The sequence below is a fragment of the Mesoplodon densirostris genome, chromosome 4 (assembly GCF_025265405.1).
Source record: "Mesoplodon densirostris isolate mMesDen1 chromosome 4, mMesDen1 primary haplotype, whole genome shotgun sequence".
NCBI lineage: Eukaryota > Metazoa > Chordata > Mammalia > Artiodactyla > Ziphiidae > Mesoplodon > Mesoplodon densirostris.
The window spans coordinates 141,620,586-141,640,087 of NC_082664.1; the positions used below are offsets into that span (position 1 = coordinate 141,620,586).

At 37.0% G+C, this 19,502-nt stretch overlaps 1 protein-coding gene across 3 annotated transcripts in view; it reads left to right on the forward strand.

Moving 5' to 3' along the window:
* Positions 1–19,502, forward strand: part of DMXL2 (Dmx like 2) — a 163,264-nt gene that overhangs the window by 87,590 nt on the left and 56,172 nt on the right. For all 3 annotated transcript variants that reach the window (XM_060097340.1, XM_060097341.1, XM_060097342.1), the window contains 5 exons: positions 1,392–1,509; positions 5,649–5,768; positions 9,697–9,924; positions 12,269–13,945; positions 16,929–17,039. In XM_060097340.1, the coding sequence (XP_059953323.1) occupies positions 1,392–1,509; positions 5,649–5,768; positions 9,697–9,924; positions 12,269–13,945; positions 16,929–17,039 (2,254 nt within the window). The remainder of the gene's footprint in view (positions 1–1,391; positions 1,510–5,648; positions 5,769–9,696; positions 9,925–12,268; positions 13,946–16,928; positions 17,040–19,502) is intronic.

Genomic DNA, 19,502 nt, shown 5'->3' on the forward strand with positions numbered 1-19,502 from the left:
CCATAGGGATATGGGAGAGTATTAGCTTCAGCCCATAAATGTCTTAATTTTTAATGAACTGCGAGTTAAATTCATTTCCTCAGTGTAGCCCCTTCTCTACTCTGTACCATGGGATATTATTACAGACCTCTTTCACCTAGCATTTTGCTTTTTACTTCATATTTTTTGAAGATTTTTCCCTTTCCATTTGTGGCTATCTTTATCACAAGGGCTGGTAAACTGCAAGCACTAATAAATGGCTTAGGCTTATAAATCATTCTGTGTTTCCAGTGTGCTGTATGATTTCTATATCCATGAAAGCATCACCCTTCCCTTTTCTTTCATTTATTCTTCTTCCCTGGGGAAGGTGACCTTTTTTTAAAAAATTTTTATTAGTTTCTGCTTTATAACAAAGTGAATCAGTCATACATATACATCTGTTCCCACAGGGAAGGTGACCTTTTATGCTATGAATGTGAAGGGATTTTTTTATGTTTCTGTATGGAGAGATATAAAAATACCTTATCACTTTCATAAAAATTTTGTGGGTCAACCTAATGTCATAGTCATTTTATTTCCTTCTATCAATACTATGAAAGGAGGGTGATTTGCTTTATTCTCTAAGATTATAGCCCATCCATTCAGTGCCAAGATTATCATAGCTGCTTGCCTTCCTTGAAATCTGTGGGGCAGCCATCAAATTGTCTTGACCTACTTCCATAATAAGCTTTTGTTTGGATTTAGCCTTTCCTTGAATTTCAGTTCACTTTTGTGATTCTAAGTAGCTATTTGTGATTATCTTTACTCTTCTTCGCTGTGAGATCCCAAACATGATTTTGTAGCATCAGCTGACTGTGATGTTTCATCTATTCTTTTAGAAATCTTAGTTACTTAAATGTAAATACATTTCTTCAGAGATGTGTTATTCCTACTGGCTGTTACAGGATCCTTCATAATTCCCACTAGACAGACTTACTGGAAGTACTTTGAGGACCTTTCTGGTTTTTTTTTTTTTTTTTTTTTTTTGGTTCTCAAGTAGAATTAGAAAAAGAACCTATGGTAGTGTGCTTAATATGGTCTGCATGGCCTTCTCCAGCCAGTCATAAGACCTGATATTTTTGAACTCAGTGGCCTAGATTACTTAACTTGTTTTTTTTTTTTTTTTGAGATGCAAACCTGTTGATTTGTTTTTACTAGAGTTTCACAGTTCTGCTGATGACTATAGCATCTTTGAAAGTAATTTATCTGATGATTTTTTTCTCTTGCTTTTTCCACTCTAATTAGTCATTCTATAAAGAATAGAAATTGTTAGAGAGTTTTTTTCTTCTATTTTATATTAGGGTTCTTGGGGAGGTAGTGGGTGGAAGATACAGAATTTCAAAAATAAAACTTTACTTTTTTCATATTTGTAGTGTGGCTCAAATACACAGTTGCTTCATGTGTTTCAAGAAGACTTCATTAGAGGATATAAACCACATAAGGAAGACATGGAGAAAAAGGAAACAGAAATATTTTTTCAACCATCACAAGGTACTTTCAAAAAATAGTCTTGAGTTCAATACCTTAATCTTAGAAAACCTCCAAACTTTCATTGAGTGTGGATCTTTATATCAAAAGTCATCACTCATGATTTTTGGCAAATACACTAGTTCTATCAGAATTGCTTTTTTGTAAGTGAAGAACACATGAGGGTAAAAATTATATTTTGAAAGACAAGTTCTCTGGTGACATAGCCTTTTGCCAAGAAATGTTATTTATGAAACCTAGTTTAATTGTTTAAAAACTTAACTTCGTTTGTTCAACTCTACAATTAAATTATTTTGATTGGTAATAAGTATCCCTCTGGTATCTTAAGGAAGCCAATTAATATAAGTTTACTAAAGATTATTGATAAATATAGGAGGGAGATATTATGTTGTTTGGTATACCAGGAAGCTTAGGTACGCTTAGGTATTATGTTGTATGGTATACCAGGAATTAAAGGTACCATCTCATATTTTTCCTCTCTGAAGGGTTGTATTTCTTTCTTCTTCTTGTGAAAGAAAGTAGTTCTCCTAAGACCTTCCAAGAACAAACCGTATGATATTTAAACTTTATTATTTAGCTTTAAATATTCCTTTTAGAAGTTATACTTTGTACTTGTAAAACTTTAATGTTCTATTTGAAAATGAAATTTGAAAATAGAACATACTGAGTAGAATACTTTCTGTTTGAAGGTAGGAAAGACATGTCCTACTTTAAGAATTCATTTTCTGTGATTAATAGTTTTTAGTTTATAAAGGGTTTCCAGATACTTTATCTCATTTGGTTATAGATTGTGAGTATCTAGAAGGACATATTTAATTTTCTTAGTATAGCTTTTATCACAGAATTATGTATAGTCATTTAAGGAAGGTATTTCTACTGAGTTTGTACAGTTAATTTCGTTTTCTTTAGTGGAAAATCAGAATGAGTTCTGTCTTCTGTGAGGCTTAGCTCAAACATCTTTTCACCCCTCAGACTAATAATTTTTTCCCTTTCATGCATCTTTCTTCATAGATCAGAACTTTTCTTCTTTCTAAGTTATTCAGTTGTCACGTTCAGTTTTATTTCACTGTCACTATAGCATAACAGTACTGTATAGATTTAAAATGTGCTTTTCCATAGTATTTCACCTTTACTTGGGTTAAACTTTTTTATATGCTTTCCTGCAAATCTAACTATCAATTATCATGCTACTTCTAACAGGGAATACATGCCAACCTACTAGAAAACAATGCTTATATAAGGTTGGTATTTTTTAAGTAATGTTTTTAATTGGAAGACCTGGATTTAAAAATATTATTTTATTTCCCTCTTTTGAGATATATATATTTATATTTTTTGGCTTGTGAGATCTTAGTTACCCAACCAGGGATCGAACCCGGGCCCATGGCAGTGAAAGCACCAAGTCCTAACCACTGGACCGCCAGGGAATTCCCTTGATATTTCTTTTTCTTTTTCTTTTTTTCTTTTTGTTGGGGGTATAGTTGCTTTACAATGTTGTGTTAGTTTCTGCTGTACAGCAAAGTGAATCAGCTATATGTATACATATATCCCCTCTTCTTTGGATTTCCTTCCCATTTAGGTCACCACAGAGCACTGAGTAGAGCTCCTTATGCTATATAGCAGGTTCTCATTAGTTATCTATTTTGTACATATTAGTGTATATATGCCAATCCCAGATATTTCTTTATGTCACTGTGAAATCAGGCTGAAAGATTTCCCGATGCTTTTCTTGGTTTTCCTTTAGTTTTTGTACAAAGTTTCTCTTGATTTTGTAGCTGTTTCCTTAAGGGACTTGAAATGTGTATTTCTCCTCTTCCGTGACCCTGCTGTATTTTGTACTTTCTAAGTTTTAATTAAAAATTAATTACTCTTAATTAAGAAAAGTGCCAGTTACAGACAAAAGTAGAGTGCGTAAATGAACCTTCCTATGCCCATAACTTAGATTAATGATTTTAAGATTTTGTCACCTGCTTTACCTACCCTATTTTCTTTTCTTTTCCTTTTTCATGAAATATTTTAAAGCAAACTCAGCCATCATGTTGTTTCGCTCCTGTGTACTTTATGCATTTCTAAAAATGACTTTCTTACATGTGTGCTGTTATCACATTGATAAAATAACAAAATTTCTCAGAATTCTATAATAATTAGTCCATAGATTTACTTCATTTAATTGTCTCAAAAAATGTCAGGGTTATTTGTTCTTAATTTGTTTGGATCCGTATCCATATAGAGTCCACACATTGTGTTTCATTTTTTAAGAGTCTTTTAAGCTAAAGTAATCCCCCTTTATACTCTTATCATGCCACAGACTTGTTTTAGAGAGAGTTATTTTATAGGAATTTCTCTGACCAGTTACTTGTGACGTCATTTAAAATTTTTCCTGTAAAGTGCAAATTACCTCTGTAGACCTGATTTGACCCAGGTTCAACTTCCTAGGTGTTGCTTTGTTCATCATAGAAGGTCATAAGAAAGAACATAATGTTAGGATGTCTCATTTTTAGTGATGCTAAGATTCAGAAAATTCACCTGGTGGCACCAGTGTAAAATTTGCCAGCAATCTATTATCTCATGGTTTCTTCCATTGAAATTGTTGCTTTCCATTCAATTATTTCATTAAGGATTGCACAAGTGTGATTTTCTAGTTTTATCAGTTCTCATTTATTTATTAGCTGGAAAGCATTTGTAAGGAAAAGCTTTCCCTTATCAATGGCAGCTTTTTGGCTATTTTGAAATAGAGTTATTTTTAGGAAAGCGAGAGTAAGTGCTTAGTTCTTTCCCTTTAATTGATTATTTCAAAGGAGTTTGTGCCCAGGTTGCTGCCAGTGGTTACGGCTGAATTTATTGTTGTTGTTGTCTTTCTTTTTATTTGGTGAATCATTATGAACCCATTTTGGAAAAACTACTGAAGAATAATACACATACAAAGATATACTCCTATCAGTCATGAACTTTTATGTACTTAGCATATTTCAGTCAGTTTGCAGTCATAATTCTAATGCTTGCATTGTCCTGTATTAGGCTAGTGAAGACCCTTTCAAGTTGGTCCTGAGTCCTTTTGACACAACCTCATTATTTTTGATAGTTTCCTTTCTTTCAGGCACAGCAAGATATGCCAGGCTTATCTTGTAGATAGCCTTTGCAAGAATGGAGTCATCCCTCCAAACTGTTCCTTTCAATGGAGCATGGTATTTAGCGGCCACAGTTTGAGTTTTAGCAGTGCTCATTGCCAATGAGTTTCCATTATGGGTTTTCTTTTTTTTTTTTCCTCCTTTTTCTCCTCCCTCCCTTCCTTCCTTCCTTTTTTATCAAATGAAAGAGTCTTTAAATTCTATACTGCTTCACAATTTTCAAAAGTGTCACACCCATAATTTCATATAATGTATAGGTTTTCATTTTTAAAGAAAGTTTTTGTTGTCCTTTGTAGATCTCATTTTCATATATGAAAAATGCAGTTGTCAATAGGGAATATTATGTTCACAAATAATGTCTTTTCATAAAAAATGCATACATTTTCTAAAAAGTCTTTCCTGCACCACCATCATTGGCCCTCCACCCATAACTATTAATTTAAAAAAAAATACTATTTTACCTACAGAAAAAGCAGGATACATGTTTAGTTCATTCTTTCCATTTAATTGCCAATTTTCCAATTAAGGAGTTAGTGCCCCAGTTACTTCAGGGGTCATCCAGTGAGGCTGACTTGCTCCTGTTCTTTTTCTCCCTCTCTTGCTCTTGCATTCTCTGTGTCTTTCTCTTCCTTTCTCTCTTCCTTTCAGTTCTTCCTTCTGGTCCTCTTGTCCTTCCTTTCCTTTTTTTTCTTATGTGCCCTCTCTCTTTTGGTATTCTTATGAACTCAATGAGTTTTAATAAATTGTATTCATTTTTATTCTTTGATGCTCAAATTGTCCCATCTTTGACCAATAGGTATCCCTTCATGTTCACTTTTGTACTTTTGATGTAGCCCTGTTAGTCTTTGATAGCCACCTAACTTTTAGCACAAAAGTTATATAAAACTGCTTCTATACATCTATTCTTCCCTTTCCTCCCAACTTCTATACATATCAAGAGATTTTGTTTAAAATGTCTTTCTCTTAACCCTATAGAAACACGTTAACTTAAATATTCTTTTCCTTTAACAATAGGATATCGACCACCACCATTTTCAGAAAAGTTCTTTCTAGTAGTAATTGAAAAGGACAGCAATAATTGCTCTGTTCTCCATATGTGGCACCTTCATCTTAAATCTGTACAGGCATGTTTAGGTAAGTAATTATATTACAGTTCTATGTAGAGATGATACGAAATAAATTCATTTTACTGGATATGCTTTAGGTTGGTTAATTCTTTAAAATGAAAATCCGGTGAACTGTAAATTGAGTTGCTGAATTGAAGTATGTATAGGCCAAACTTCTAATTACAAGGCCATAAATCATTAATGAAATAGGTTAATCTAAAAGCAAACCAGTCAACGGGCACATTAGACATATTGAAAAAAAAAAAGTTAGATTGATTTATTTTTTAATTAGTATTTATTAAATGCCTATTATGACTCTGTTCTAGATACCATGTCTCTATAAATCAGTTTTGCCCATAGAATTAATATTGTATTTTTTTGTTGGTTAATACACACTGCCATCTGATACCATGCACATTAGCTTTAGCATCACTAAAAGAAGGAGATTTGCTATTTAGAAAATGTGATTGAGCATCTGCCGTTCAAAGGGGGAACTGGTTTTGTAGAATGTTAGGAAATGCAGCAGTGACTAAAAACAATATTTCAGGGCCTCCCTGGTGGCGCAGTGGTTGAGAGTCCGCCTGCCGATGCAGGGGACACGGGTTCGTGCCCCGATCCCGGAGGATCCCACATGCCGCGGAGCGGCTGGGCCCGCGAGCCATGGCCGCGGGGCCTGTGTGTCCGGAGCCTGTGCTCCGCAACGGGAGAGGCCACAGCAGTGAGAGGCCCGCGTACAGCAAAAAAAAAAAAAAAAAAAAAAAAAAAAAAAACAATATTTCAGCCGTGCTTTTGCTCTACATATTCATATTGATGTCTTAGCAAATTAGAGGATCTGTAATATGAAGTACAGAAATTGATTATGAATCTTTCTTTTTAAAACAAACTTACGGGCCTCCCTGGTGGCGCAGTGGTTAAGAGTCCGCCTGCCGATGCAGGGGATACGGGTTCGTGCCCCGGTCTGGGAGGATCCCATATGCCGCGGAGCGGCTGGGCCCGTGAGCCATGGCCGCTGGGCCTGCGCATCCGGAGCCTGTGCTCCGCAACGGGAGAGGCCACAACAGTGAGAGGCCCACATACCGCAAAAAGAAAAAAAAAAATAATAATAATAAAACAAACTTACTTTTTGAGAGATTCTTGTTTAAATGAAGAAATGCATAGTTAGCCATATCAAACTGAATCTACTTTAAACTGATTAGCCCAAAATATTTGAGTTTTGAAAATATTTTATTATTTCCGATGGTTACATAATTTTAATGATTTTATACATGCTAAACATTTAATACAGAGAAATAATAATGTATATGTCTTTTGTTCTCTTTGTAATCCACATTATCACATAACTGTGTAAATAGCAGTTCTAACTGGGCTATGAACTAGGACTGGAAAAGCCAAATGATTCAATAGAACCTTTACCTGTGCCTAGTTGAGCCTAATCTTCTTGTGGTAGGAGGAATCCAAAAAAAATTTCAAAGCCTTTGGTATTAATTCTTGGCGTTACATGTTGTTCCACAGGAATGCAAGGGTAGAGGGATCTATTGATAAAAGCTTGTCAGGAAGAGAATTTTATTTTTATTTTTTTTAATTGAGGTAACATTGGTTTATAAAATTATATAAGTTTCATGTGTATAGCATTCTAATTTGACTTCTGTATACAGTACAGTGTGCTCACCACCAAAAGTATAGTTTCCATCTGTCACCATAGAGTTGACTCCCTTTACCCATTCTGCCCTTCCCCACCCCCTTTCCCATCTGGTAACCACCAATCAGTTCTCTGTATCTATGTGTTAGTCTTTGTTTTGTTTTGTTTGTTCACTTACTACTTTTAAAAACTATTCCACGTATGAGTGAAACCATGCAGTACTTGTCTTTCTCCGTCAGACTTATTTCACTTAGCATAATACCCTCCGGGAAGAGAATTCTTAACCCACCAGAGAATATAGTATTTTCTAGAGTTGGGCACAGAGCCAGGAATGGTTCTGAAGAGATTAATAGAGGTAGCAACAGATCCTTGTGGTGGGATAGGAATCATGTGATGCCTTCTGTCCCCCTGCTTATGAAGAAAGTATCCCACTGCAGTTCCCCTCAGGTCTGGGCTAGTGTAGAGTTGCCTTGCTTACTCTGTGACAGCAGTAAAAGGTCACAGACAGTAAGATTACAGTAGAAGCAAACAAATCATATGCTGTCTTTAGCTTTGACATAAAGCATCTATCTTGTGGTTCTAAAATGTGCAGCAGATTTAACGTGGTGTACATTGCCATTCAAGCTGATATGTGAATTTAGCAGTGTGTTGAAAATCCTGGCAGAGGGTGAAGTCATAGACTAGACTTACATTTAGGTGGGGAAGGAACATTTGGAGTACCTTCTAGGTACCAGGCACTGAGATAGGTACTTTATATATGTGAGATAGATGTTACCCTCAGTTTACCAATGGAATAATATTAAGTAACTCGACCAAATGACACATCTAGTTTGTCACACACCAAGTTTCAAAATTATGTCTTCTGGCTTTAAAGCCTTTCTTTTGCTTTTTCCCCCTGCTCTTGTTTTCTTTCTTTGCATGAGATATATGCATTAGAAAATTGCCTGGTTTACAGAAAGAGAAATGATTCAATTCAGCCTTATTTTGCAGGTGAGAAAATAGCTAGAGATGATAAAGTACCTTGCTTAAGGCAACATATCTAGTTAGTTTTAGAGTAGGAGTAGTATTTCTGTCTTCTGACTACTGATTCAAGTTTGTCGTCTTATTCTGTTTTACAAAAAATGTTTTCACATTTCTTATTTAGTGGTCTGCCATTATAAAAGAGATTGACATATTTAAAATCCACCAGAAGCAAAAGGGGATTGATTATTATCTCTCCGTATTCTGGTGCTACTCGGGATGTATAAAGCTAATAAGACCTCATCCTTGCCCTTGATGAATTCATAGTCTAATGGGGGGAGGGAGATGGACATACAAATAAATAAATGTGATGCAAAGTATCTCTTACATGTAGCAGAAGCACAGATAACTAAATCTGCTTAGAGATTTACACTCCACCTGAATGTGAAAGCTAGAAGCTTTTTGGACAAAGATCAAGGTCAATATGCTTACAAAGCCATTCAACTAATACTATCTTAAATTTGTTTCGAACTTTTATATGTTCTTTTTGGTTTTTTTTTTTGCGGTACACGGGCCTCTCACTGTTGTGGCCTCTCCCGTTGCGGAGCACAGGCTCCGGACGCGCAGGCTCAGCGGCCATGGCTCACAGGCCTAGCCGCTCCGTGGCATGTGGGCTCTTCCCGGACCAGGTCACGAACCCGTGTCCCCTGCATCGGCAGGCGGACTCTCAACCACTGCGCCACCAGGGAAGCCCTATATGTTCTTGAGATCTTGTTTGTTATCTTGTTTCAGCACTTGATAGTTAGTAGGCTGGTATTTTAGTGTCTTCTTTACCGCTAGCTAATTTTATGACCTACGGAAAATCAGTAAGCTTTCCAAGTTTAAATTTCTTCATCTATTGAGGCAGTACCTTGTTATTTCTCAAAGTTTGATTTATGTCCCGTCTGTTTCAGAAACACCTTGGCTGCTTATTAATGCAGATTTATGGGATCTACCCCAAAACAACTGAGTCAGTGTTTCTGTGGCTAGGCCTGAGAACCTTCATGTTAAAAGTTCCTCAAGCTTTTGATGTGTTTTGAGAATACTGGGCTAGAGAACTTGTTTTTTTTCTAGATCTTACATGTTGTGATTCTTCACTGACAATATCCCTGTGATGTAATTGCTGATGCTAAGAAAGAGTAAAATAGTTTAAAAAAAATTCTATCAAGGTAACTGAGCAAAAGTTTGAAAATTGATCTTGTCTCCAGAGCACTTTTAAGAAACCATGTTTCTTAAATCATCACAAAATATTATACTAGCTCATGTATATAGTGATGATACTATATATATTTCATAATTTCATAATTTATTTTCAAAGCTAAAGCTTCAGAAGGTGTTTCATCAGAGAGTCTACTTCCAGTCCCTGGACAGAAGAACATAGACTCTTCTCCAGAAACCTCTCCTAGTGTGAGCCCCATGCCACATTCTTCATCAATTGCCAACCTTCAAACTGCTAGTAAACTGATTCTGAGTTCCAGACTGGTATATAGCCAACCTCTTGATCTCCCAGTAGGAGTTGAAGTAATAAGAGCAACGCCTTCAGCAGGTAACATAAATTTAAGACCGGACAGTTGTAGCTCAGAGCAATCTTCAGTGCATAAAATGGGTGAACTCTTCTGAAATATGTGCAGAGTTGACATTGAGATAAAGATTTGTTTTCTACTAATGATACCTCTGTTTAGAAACATGTCTATTTTAGAAATAATTTCCCGTGATAAATGTAATCAGCTTGACAGAAAATACTGTGAACATTTTAATGCAAGGTTTCTTGCCTACGCTGTGATTTCCTATAAATAGGAATACTGTGATAGTGAAATTGGAAAGAAAAATATGGTCATATGTGAATTATTGAAGCTTTTTTTTAAATTAAGGCTTTTCATCCACAGTATTGCTATCATTAAGTGTGTTTGACCAGGAGTTGGCAGATACTTTGGGGGAAAAATATAGGATACAGGATTAGAGTTTGGTTTGCCTAGAGTGATACTGACATTAGCAAGGTTGGTAAAATAGTTTAAAGAGCAGGACTGGCATCTGTATTTTAAAATGTTCTGTCATTGTGGGGCTTCCCTGGTGGCACAGTGGTTGAGAGTCCGCCTTATCGATGCAGGGGACATGGGTTCGTGCCCCGGTCCGGAAGATCCCACAGGGCCCGTGAGCCATGGCCGCTGAGCCTGCGCGTCCGGAGCCTGTGTTCCGCAACGGGAGAGGCCATGACAGTGAGAGGTCCGGGTACCGCAAAAAAAAAAAAAAAGTTCTGTCATTGTGGAATTTGAATTGAGGAGTTCCTCGAATAGTGTTTTGGGGAACCAGAATTGGAGGTTCAAGATTATTCCAATTACTGGTGAATGATTTTGAGTATGAGGTTCTCTTACTCATCCCTAACACAGGTTTGGAATCAGAGTTGGAAAGACCACATTAAGAGTTTACTCTGGGCTTTTGTGGCAGGTGCAGATTTAGGTCAGCTTTTGAATCTTTCAAAGTATTTGGAAAGTTTAGGATATACTCAAATAAGTTTATTGGAATTAATAATGATAAATTACATTTTGCAGGGACTCTGTAAAATGCTTTCAAATGTCTTGTTGGACAGTAAAACTCCAAGGGAAGTAGTAACATGATCCCTATTATTTATTTATTTAAATATTTATTTATTTATTATTTTTTGGCTGTGTTGGGCCTTCGTTTCTGTGCGAGGGCTTTCTCTAGTTGTGGCAAGCGGGGGCCACTGTTCATCGCGGTGCGCGGGCCTCTCACTGTCGCGGCCTCTCTTGTTGCGGAGGACAGGCTCCAGACGCGCAGGCTCGGTAGTTGTGGCTCACGGGCCTAGTTGCTCCGCGGCATGTGGGATCTTCCCAGACCAGGGCTCGAACCCATGTCCCGGGCATTGGCAGGCAGATTCTCAACCACTGCGCCACCAGGGAAGCCCCTCCCTATTATTTAGATAGAACAGGCTCGGATGTTTAAGTGGCTTTCCCACTGTTAGGCAGGCATTGATAGAATGGAACTTGAATCCAGGCCTTCTGATCCCAATCTTAATCACTATTACCTCTCATCTTATATATTTTTTTAAATTAATTTATTTAATTTATTTATTTTTGGCTGCCTTGGGTCTTTGTTGCTGCGTGCGGGCTTTCTCTCGTTGTGGCGAGCGGGGGCTACTCTTTGCTGTGGTGCGTGGGCTTCTCGTTGCGGTGGCTTCTCTTGTTGTAGAGCATGGGCTCTAGGTGCAGGCCTTAGTAGTTGCAGCATGTGGGCTCAGTAGTTGTGGCACACAGGCTTAGTTGCTCCACAGCATGTGGGATCTTCCAGGGCCAGGGCTCGAACCCGTGTCCCCTGCATTGGCAGGCGGACTCTCAACCACAGCCCCACTAGGGAAGTCCCTCCCCTCATGTTATAGTTGACAATAGATGGGAAGTGTTAGTCTTTGGCAGTCAGGAATGAATATGAGGGTTCTGGTTCAGTGTTAGGAGAGCATGAATTAAACCTGGTGAAGAAGGTGAGTGTCTGTTTAGCTGACTGAAAACATTTTGTGGTGGGGGTAGATCTAGTGTCTGGATTATTTGCGGGCCAGTTAGGGGAATTTGAAAGGCAAATTTTAATGACTACCTAAGTATTTATGATGAAAGTGATAAAAGGTATAGAATGAAAGTCCAGTGAGGCATGTGTGGTAAAGACATATAAATTACAGCAGGTGACAGGTTTATTGATTAAGCATTGACTTGCTTCATTGCTTTTGAGTTTTATTTTAATGAAATATTTGGTTTAGCAGGGGACTGCAGAGTTACTCTGAAGAAGCTCATAGTGGATTTGGATTAATCACATTCTAGAATTTGATTATTAGCATATTATTTTGTGTTTCTATTACTATGACGATCTGCTTTTTCTTTTTTAAGGCCACCTGAGTTCCTCTTCAATTTATCCAGTGTGCCTGGCACCTTATTTAGTGGTTACAACTTGTTCTGACAATAAAGTACGCTTCTGGAAATGTAGTATGGAAACCAATCTACAATGTAAAAGTGATGAGAAGGAAACCTATTATTGGAGGAGATGGCCCTTGATGAATGATGAAGGAGAAGATAACAGCAGTACAGTGAGCATTGTGGGAAGACCAGTTGCTGTTAGCTGTTCATACACAGGTCGCCTTGCAGTGGCTTACAAACAACCTATCCATCACAATGGTTTTGTTTCTAAAGAATTTTCCATGCATGTTTGCATATTTGAATGTGAATCTACAGGAGGTTCAGAATGGGTTTTAGAACAAACAATTCATCTTGATGATTTGATCAAAGTTGGGAGTGTACTTGATTCAAGGGTCAGTGTCGACAGTAATCTCTTTGTGTACAGCAAATCAGATGCACTTTTGAGCAAGGATAGATATCTTATTCCGAATATCAAACATTTAGTACATTTGGACTGGGTATCAAAAGAAGATGGCTCCCACATTCTCACAGTAGGGGTCGGTGCTAATATCTTCATGTATGGGCGGCTTTCAGGAATTGTGACTGAGCAAATCAATAGTAAGGATGGAGTAGCTGTCATTACTTTACCACTAGGTGGAAGTATCAAGCAAGGAGTTAGGTCAAGATGGGTTCTTCTTAGATCTATAGACTTAGTGTCTTCTGTTGATGGTACACCTTCACTGCCTGTTTCTCTCTCTTGGGTAAGAGATGGGATATTGGTGGTGGGAATGGATTGTGAAATGCATGTATATGCACAGTGGAAGCATGCTGTCAAATTTGGAGACGTTGACGCTGATGGTCCTGATGCAGAAGAGACAGCAATACAAGATCATTCTGCCTTTAAGTCTAATATGTTGTCAAGAAAAAGTATTGTTGAGGGAGCAGCTATTGCTGATGATATTTTTTGTTCACCAACTGTAGCTCAAGACGGTGGCTTATTTGAGGCTGCACATGTACTTTCCCCTACTCTCCCACAGTATCATCCAACCCAGCTGTTAGAATTGATGGATTTAGGGAAAGTTCGCAGGGCTAAAGCTATTCTCTCTCATTTAGTAAAATGCATTGCAGGAGAAGTTGCAATAGTTAGAGATGCTGATGCTGGAGAAGGAACTAAGCGACATATTTCTCGAACCATTAGTGTAAGTGGCAGTACAGCAAAGGATACAGTCACCATAGGGAAAGATGGTACTCGAGATTATACTGAGATAGATTCTATTCCCCCACTACCGTTATATGCATTGCTTGCTGCCGATCAAGATACAACCTACAGAATTTCAGAAGAAAGTACAAAACTACCACAGAGCTATGAAGATCATATGGAAAGTCAACCAGAGGATCAATATTTAGAGCTGTTCCAAATCCAGGATATAACAACAGATGATATTGACTTAGAGCCAGAAAAAAGAGAAAACAAATCAAAAGTAATAAATCTTTCTCAATACGGACCAGCTTACTTTGGCCAAGAACATGCTAGGGTACTTTCAAGTCATCTTATGCACTCAAGTCTACCAGGCCTTACCCGTTTGGAGCAGATGTTCCTTGTAGCTTTGGCTGATACAGTGGCTACCACCAGTACTGAGCTCGATGAAAACAGAGATAAGAGTTACTCAGGTAAATACTCTAACTAAAAATTTATAAAGTTATCATTAATAGAACTGTTTGTATTTATCTATATAATGACTCACATATTAAATTGCAGTCTTTCTTTAAACCTTGCAGGGAAATGACCTCTCTAGTTGATAGTTACTATTAATGATTAGCTGTAAAAGGAAAGGTGATTGGGGTAGGCTATGACTTGTGCATGTGACTTTATGTATTTGTGATATCTGTGTGAATCCTCACATGAATTTTTACCCTGAAACCTTCATATCATTTTGGACATATAGTCTTTTGTTTTTTTTGAACAGATTGATTCCAATGGTTTATTTTAATTTTAATTTTAGTGATAATGGCCCATTTGTTAATTTTACTATTGAACCACCAGGTTGTAAGGACCCGCTGGGCTCAACTTGTTCATCTTTGCATTTCTAGGTATAAATAAATTTTCTTATTACCTAATTTTCTCCAAAAAGTCTCTTGAGAAAGGGGTTTTCATACATTTTAATGTAACATGTGTCTTGCTTAATTCGTTCTGTAACCGGAAAAATTCTGGCTGCCTCCTGAAACTAGATTTCATTCTTTTTTATGCAGATAGTTGAAAGTAATGGTGTTGATTCTAAATGATGACATTAGCAAAGGAAACCGAAAATGATTGATCATTCATTCATTCAGTAAATATTGTGGAGGAGTGAACAATTGCTATGTGCCAGGTGCTTCATGTACTTTATTGTATTTAATTATTACAACAGTCTTCTAGTAGGTAGCTACTATTATACTTAATTTTATAGATGAAGACTCTGATCCTTAGGGAGATTAAGTGACACATAAGATCACATAGGTAGTAAATGGCAGAACTGGGGTTCAGATGTGGGTAAATCATTGCCTCCAAGCCTATACTCTTCTAATTATTTCACAAGATTTCCAAGTTTGAGGGAAAAAGACTGTTCCTCAAAGCTACCTGGAATATATCTCTTCATATAGGTTTATGCCTTTATAATATATCTCCAAGGTATTCTGTAGATTAAAATAACTAGTGACCTTTAGAGGATTTTGCCTATGAGTTATTTTCTAACCATATTAATTAAAAAAATTTGAATCATTATGAAGTTGTGTGCAGTTGAGCAAGATTCTCCCCAGAACAGCCTTAAGCCTTTGTTGCAAACTTAATATATGTTAGAGTTTTTATTTGAGACATTAAGAAAATAGATACATCATAATCCATGAAAAACAGTTTAAATTTTCGGATACAAAACTGTATCCTTAGTTAGGCAATATAAAAATGGTTCCTCCTGGTCACAAAGGATTTTCATTAGGTAGATAAGGCAGAAATGAATGTCTCCATTTCACAGGTAGCAAACTGAAGCTCAGAGATTAAATAGTTGCCATCTCAGTAAATGGATTCTAAGTAAATGAATTCTTCCATTTGTTCAAGTAAGACAATTTAGAGGTATTCCTGACTGCTTTCTCTCCTGCCCTAATCCAGTCCATTGGCGAATGCTATTAGTTCTACTGTATGGAGACTCCAGTCATTTCTCATCACCTATTCTGTTACCACTCTGGTCCAAGTCACGTCACATTCTGCCTAATTATTGACAAGGTCTCCTACTAAACTGTTCCGTTCTTGTTACCCCAGTCTATTCTTCGCATAGGAATTAGTGATTATTTTAAAACAAAATCACATTAAATCTCTCCTCTACTCAACAAACACTGTGGCTTCCCATCTCACTTTAGAACAAAAAGCCAAATGCTTCAGTGATCTACAAGGCTCTTTGTGATCTGTGCTCACTTCCATTCTACTGCATTGTCTTCCTTGCTGTCCCACAAACACACTAGGCACATTCCTGTCTCAGGCTCTTTGTGCATATTGTTTCCTCTGCACAGAATACTTGTCTTCCAGATTTAGGCATGCCTCATTCCCTTACCTCCTCAGATTTCTGCTGAAATGTCATCTTATTGGAAAGTTTTTCCCTGGCCTCATTATATCAAATAGAACCCTCTTACCCCAACACTCCCTTTCTCTCAGTCCTGCTTTATTTCTCTCAATAGCATTAATTTCCACTAGACACATTACTTCTTTATTGTTTGTCTCTGTCTCCTAAGATGTAAGCACCCTGAGAGTGGAGACTTTGCCTTATTCCCTGCCAAACCCCCAGTACCTAAACTGTGCCTCCAATGTAGTGGATGCTTACTTTGTTGAATGAATACATGAGTGAGTGGATGAACAAATATAGCTGATGGGGAGTAGAGGTGGAACTTTGACAATTTAAAACATTTTATTTTCTTCAAGAAAATATTTGATTCAATACTCTTGAGTACTTCCTAAGTGGCAGTTACCAGGCTAGGTGCTGTTAGTATTTTTCTGTTTCTTTTATCCAACAATGCCTATAATTTTGAGTAAACTTGCCATGCTTTCATACCTCTGCTCAACTTTTGACTAAGAGTAAATTTGTGGAATCAAGGTTAGAGTTCAGCCTTAACTTGGTAACACTAGCCTGGGGAGTCAAATTTGAAATCTTTGAATAATGAATCTTCTGTATTTCATTGGAGCTAACCAACCTAGAAAATATTACCTATTTAATCATATAATAAATAATTTTACTTTATTATGTAATTCCTGTTTTTAAATCTCATCTGAATTTGCACAGGAAATATTTAAAAAATTATACCTAACTTACTATAGCTGATATATTTTTATTGGATTTCAAGATTTTTTTCCTTTTCATTTATTATGAGTAGCTCTAAGTACTATTATTACCTGTACTAATAGGTACCTATATTTTTCCCAATTTTTTTCATTTGGCAGTTTTAATATATACATATGCTTTTTGTAAAGCTGTATAAATAAAGATATTGAAGTGTTCAGAAAGGAATACACTCAAAAATATATATATATTGTGTAAATTATTATTATTATATTTAATGTTTATTTTCTAACTTTTTACTGGTTTGTGATTTGTTGCATTCCTTTTTCCTTAAACATATTTCCTCTTTGCAGGAAGAGACACATTAGATGAGTGTGGTTTGCGGTACTTACTAGCTATGCGTTTGCACACTTGCCTTTTGACATCGCTGCCTCCTTTATACCGAGTACAGCTGCTTCATCAAGGTATTGTTTGAAACTTCGTGCAACTTTTATTTCGTTCTGAAGTGGTTAGTGTATTCATATTTGTGTCTAAGCATTAGTAAGTCAACATATGCATACCTATCACTAGCCTTAAGATCTTCCTGTCACAGGAAAATAAGGTACCCACTTACCTTTTTTCTATGTTATTTTTCAGCTGTATTCTGTGACTTTTGCTCATCTGTCTCAGTTTCTCAGACTTCAGTCACTAAAGTCATAGTAGTTTAAGTAAACTTAGTATGCCTGTGGTTGTAACCTAAAGTGGCCCTGGATTTCTATGACACCTGATACCTTTTCTTTAAAAATTATGTAAATTTTGTCCTATGCATTATTATTTGTGTTTATTTTAATATAAGCATTATGTGCTAAATTATTTACTTACAAGTAAAGCTGATGTTTCATGAATATCTGCTGTAGAGTAATCCAGTAGATTTGTATACTTTTAGCACACTGCCACGTACCCTGATTTGCGATATATAGGTTTATATCGGCCCCCTAACTTAATAGATTAAAAAATCAAAACTATAGAGTTTAAAGTGACCTCCCAAGATATAGGGCTATTTGTTAATAGAGAATTCCAGTGCAGTGGGCTGTGTTCCTTTTGAAACCAGCATCCTGGATACAGCCCCATAAAATATGCTTTAGTATTGTAGGACCTGGAATACCAGGCTTTATAGTTTGTTACTCTTACCCACAGTACTTACCCTTTACCCTTTACCCTCAATAAATGTTCTTTGAAAATATGATTACAAACATATGTCATATTCTGTCATGTTTTTAAACTATAATTCATCTATATGGTCCTTTATATTTTCTAAAAATACAAATTTTGCTGTTTTTTTTCCTATTTGAATTATCACTGTTAATGAATGACCTTATAACCTTGCATATAAATATTTATGTATATATTTGATTACTTCCTCATGTTTGTTTTCTAGTAGTGAAATAACTGAATCAAAGGGCTTGAAAATTCTTTTTTTTTAAACATCTTTATTGGACTATAGTTGCTTTAAAATGGTGTATTACTTGCTGCTTTATAACAAACTGAATCAGATACATATACATATGTTCCCATATCTCTTCCCTCTTGCGTCTCCCTCCCTCCTACCCTCCCTAGCCCACCCCTCTAGATGGTCACAAACCACCTAGCTGATCTCCCTATGCTATGTGGCTGCTTCCGACTAGCTAGCTATTTTATGTTTGGTAGTGTATATATGTCCATGCCACTCTCTCACTTTGTCACAGCTTACGCTTCCCCCTCCCCATATCCTCAAGTCCATTCTCTAGTAGGTCTGTGTCTTTATTCCCACCTTACCCCTAGGTTCTTCATGACTTTTTTTTTCTTAGATTCCATATATATGTGTTAGCATACGGTACTTGTCTTTCTCTTTCTGACTTACTTCACTCTGTATGACAGACTCTAGGTCCATCCACCTCACTACAAATAACTCAATTTCGTTTCTTTTTATGGCTGAGTAATATTCCGTTGTATATATGTGCCACATCTTCTTTATCCATTCATCCGATGATGGACACTTAGGTTGCTTCCATGTCCTGGCTATTGTAAATAGAGCTGCAATGAACATTTTGGTACATAACTCTTTTTGAATTATGGTTTTCTCAGGATATATGCCCAGTAGTGGGATTGCTGGGTCATATGGTAGTCCTATTAGTAGTTTTTAAAGGAACCTCCATACTGTTTTCCACAGTGGCTGTAACAATTTACATTCCCACCAGCAGTGCAAGAGTGTTCCCTTTTGTCCACACCCTCTCCAGCATTTATTGTTTCTAGATTTTTTGATGATGGCCATTCTGACTGGTGTGAGATGATATCTCACTGTAGTTTTGATTTGCATTTCTCTAATGATTAATGATGTTGAGCATCCTTTCATGTGTTTGTTGGCAATCTGTATATCTTCTTTGGAGAAATGTCTATTTAGGCCTTCTGCCCATTTTTGGATTGGGTTGTTTGTTTTTTCGTTATTGAGCTGCATGAGCTGCTTGTCAATTTTGAAGATTAATCCTTTGTCAGTTGCTTCATTTGCAAATATTTTCTCCCATTCTGAGGGTTGTCTTTTGGTCTTATTTATGGTTTCCTTTGCTGTGCAAAAGGTTTTTTTTTTTCTTCTGTTGCGGTACACGGGCCTCTGACTGCTGTGGCCTAACCCGTTGTGGGGCACAGGCTCCGGACGCAGAAGCTCAGCGGCCATGGCTCACGGGCCAGCCTATCCGTGGCATGTGGGATCCTCCCGGACCGGGGCACGAACCCGCGTCCCCTGCGTCGGCAGGCAGACCCTCCACCACTGCACCACCAAGAAAGCCCTGTGCAAAAGCTTTTTAAGTTTCATTAGGTCCCATTTGTTTATTTTTGTTTTTATTTCCATTTCTCTAGGAGCTGGGTCAAAAAGGATCTTGCTGTGATTTATGTCATAGAGTGTTCTGCCTATG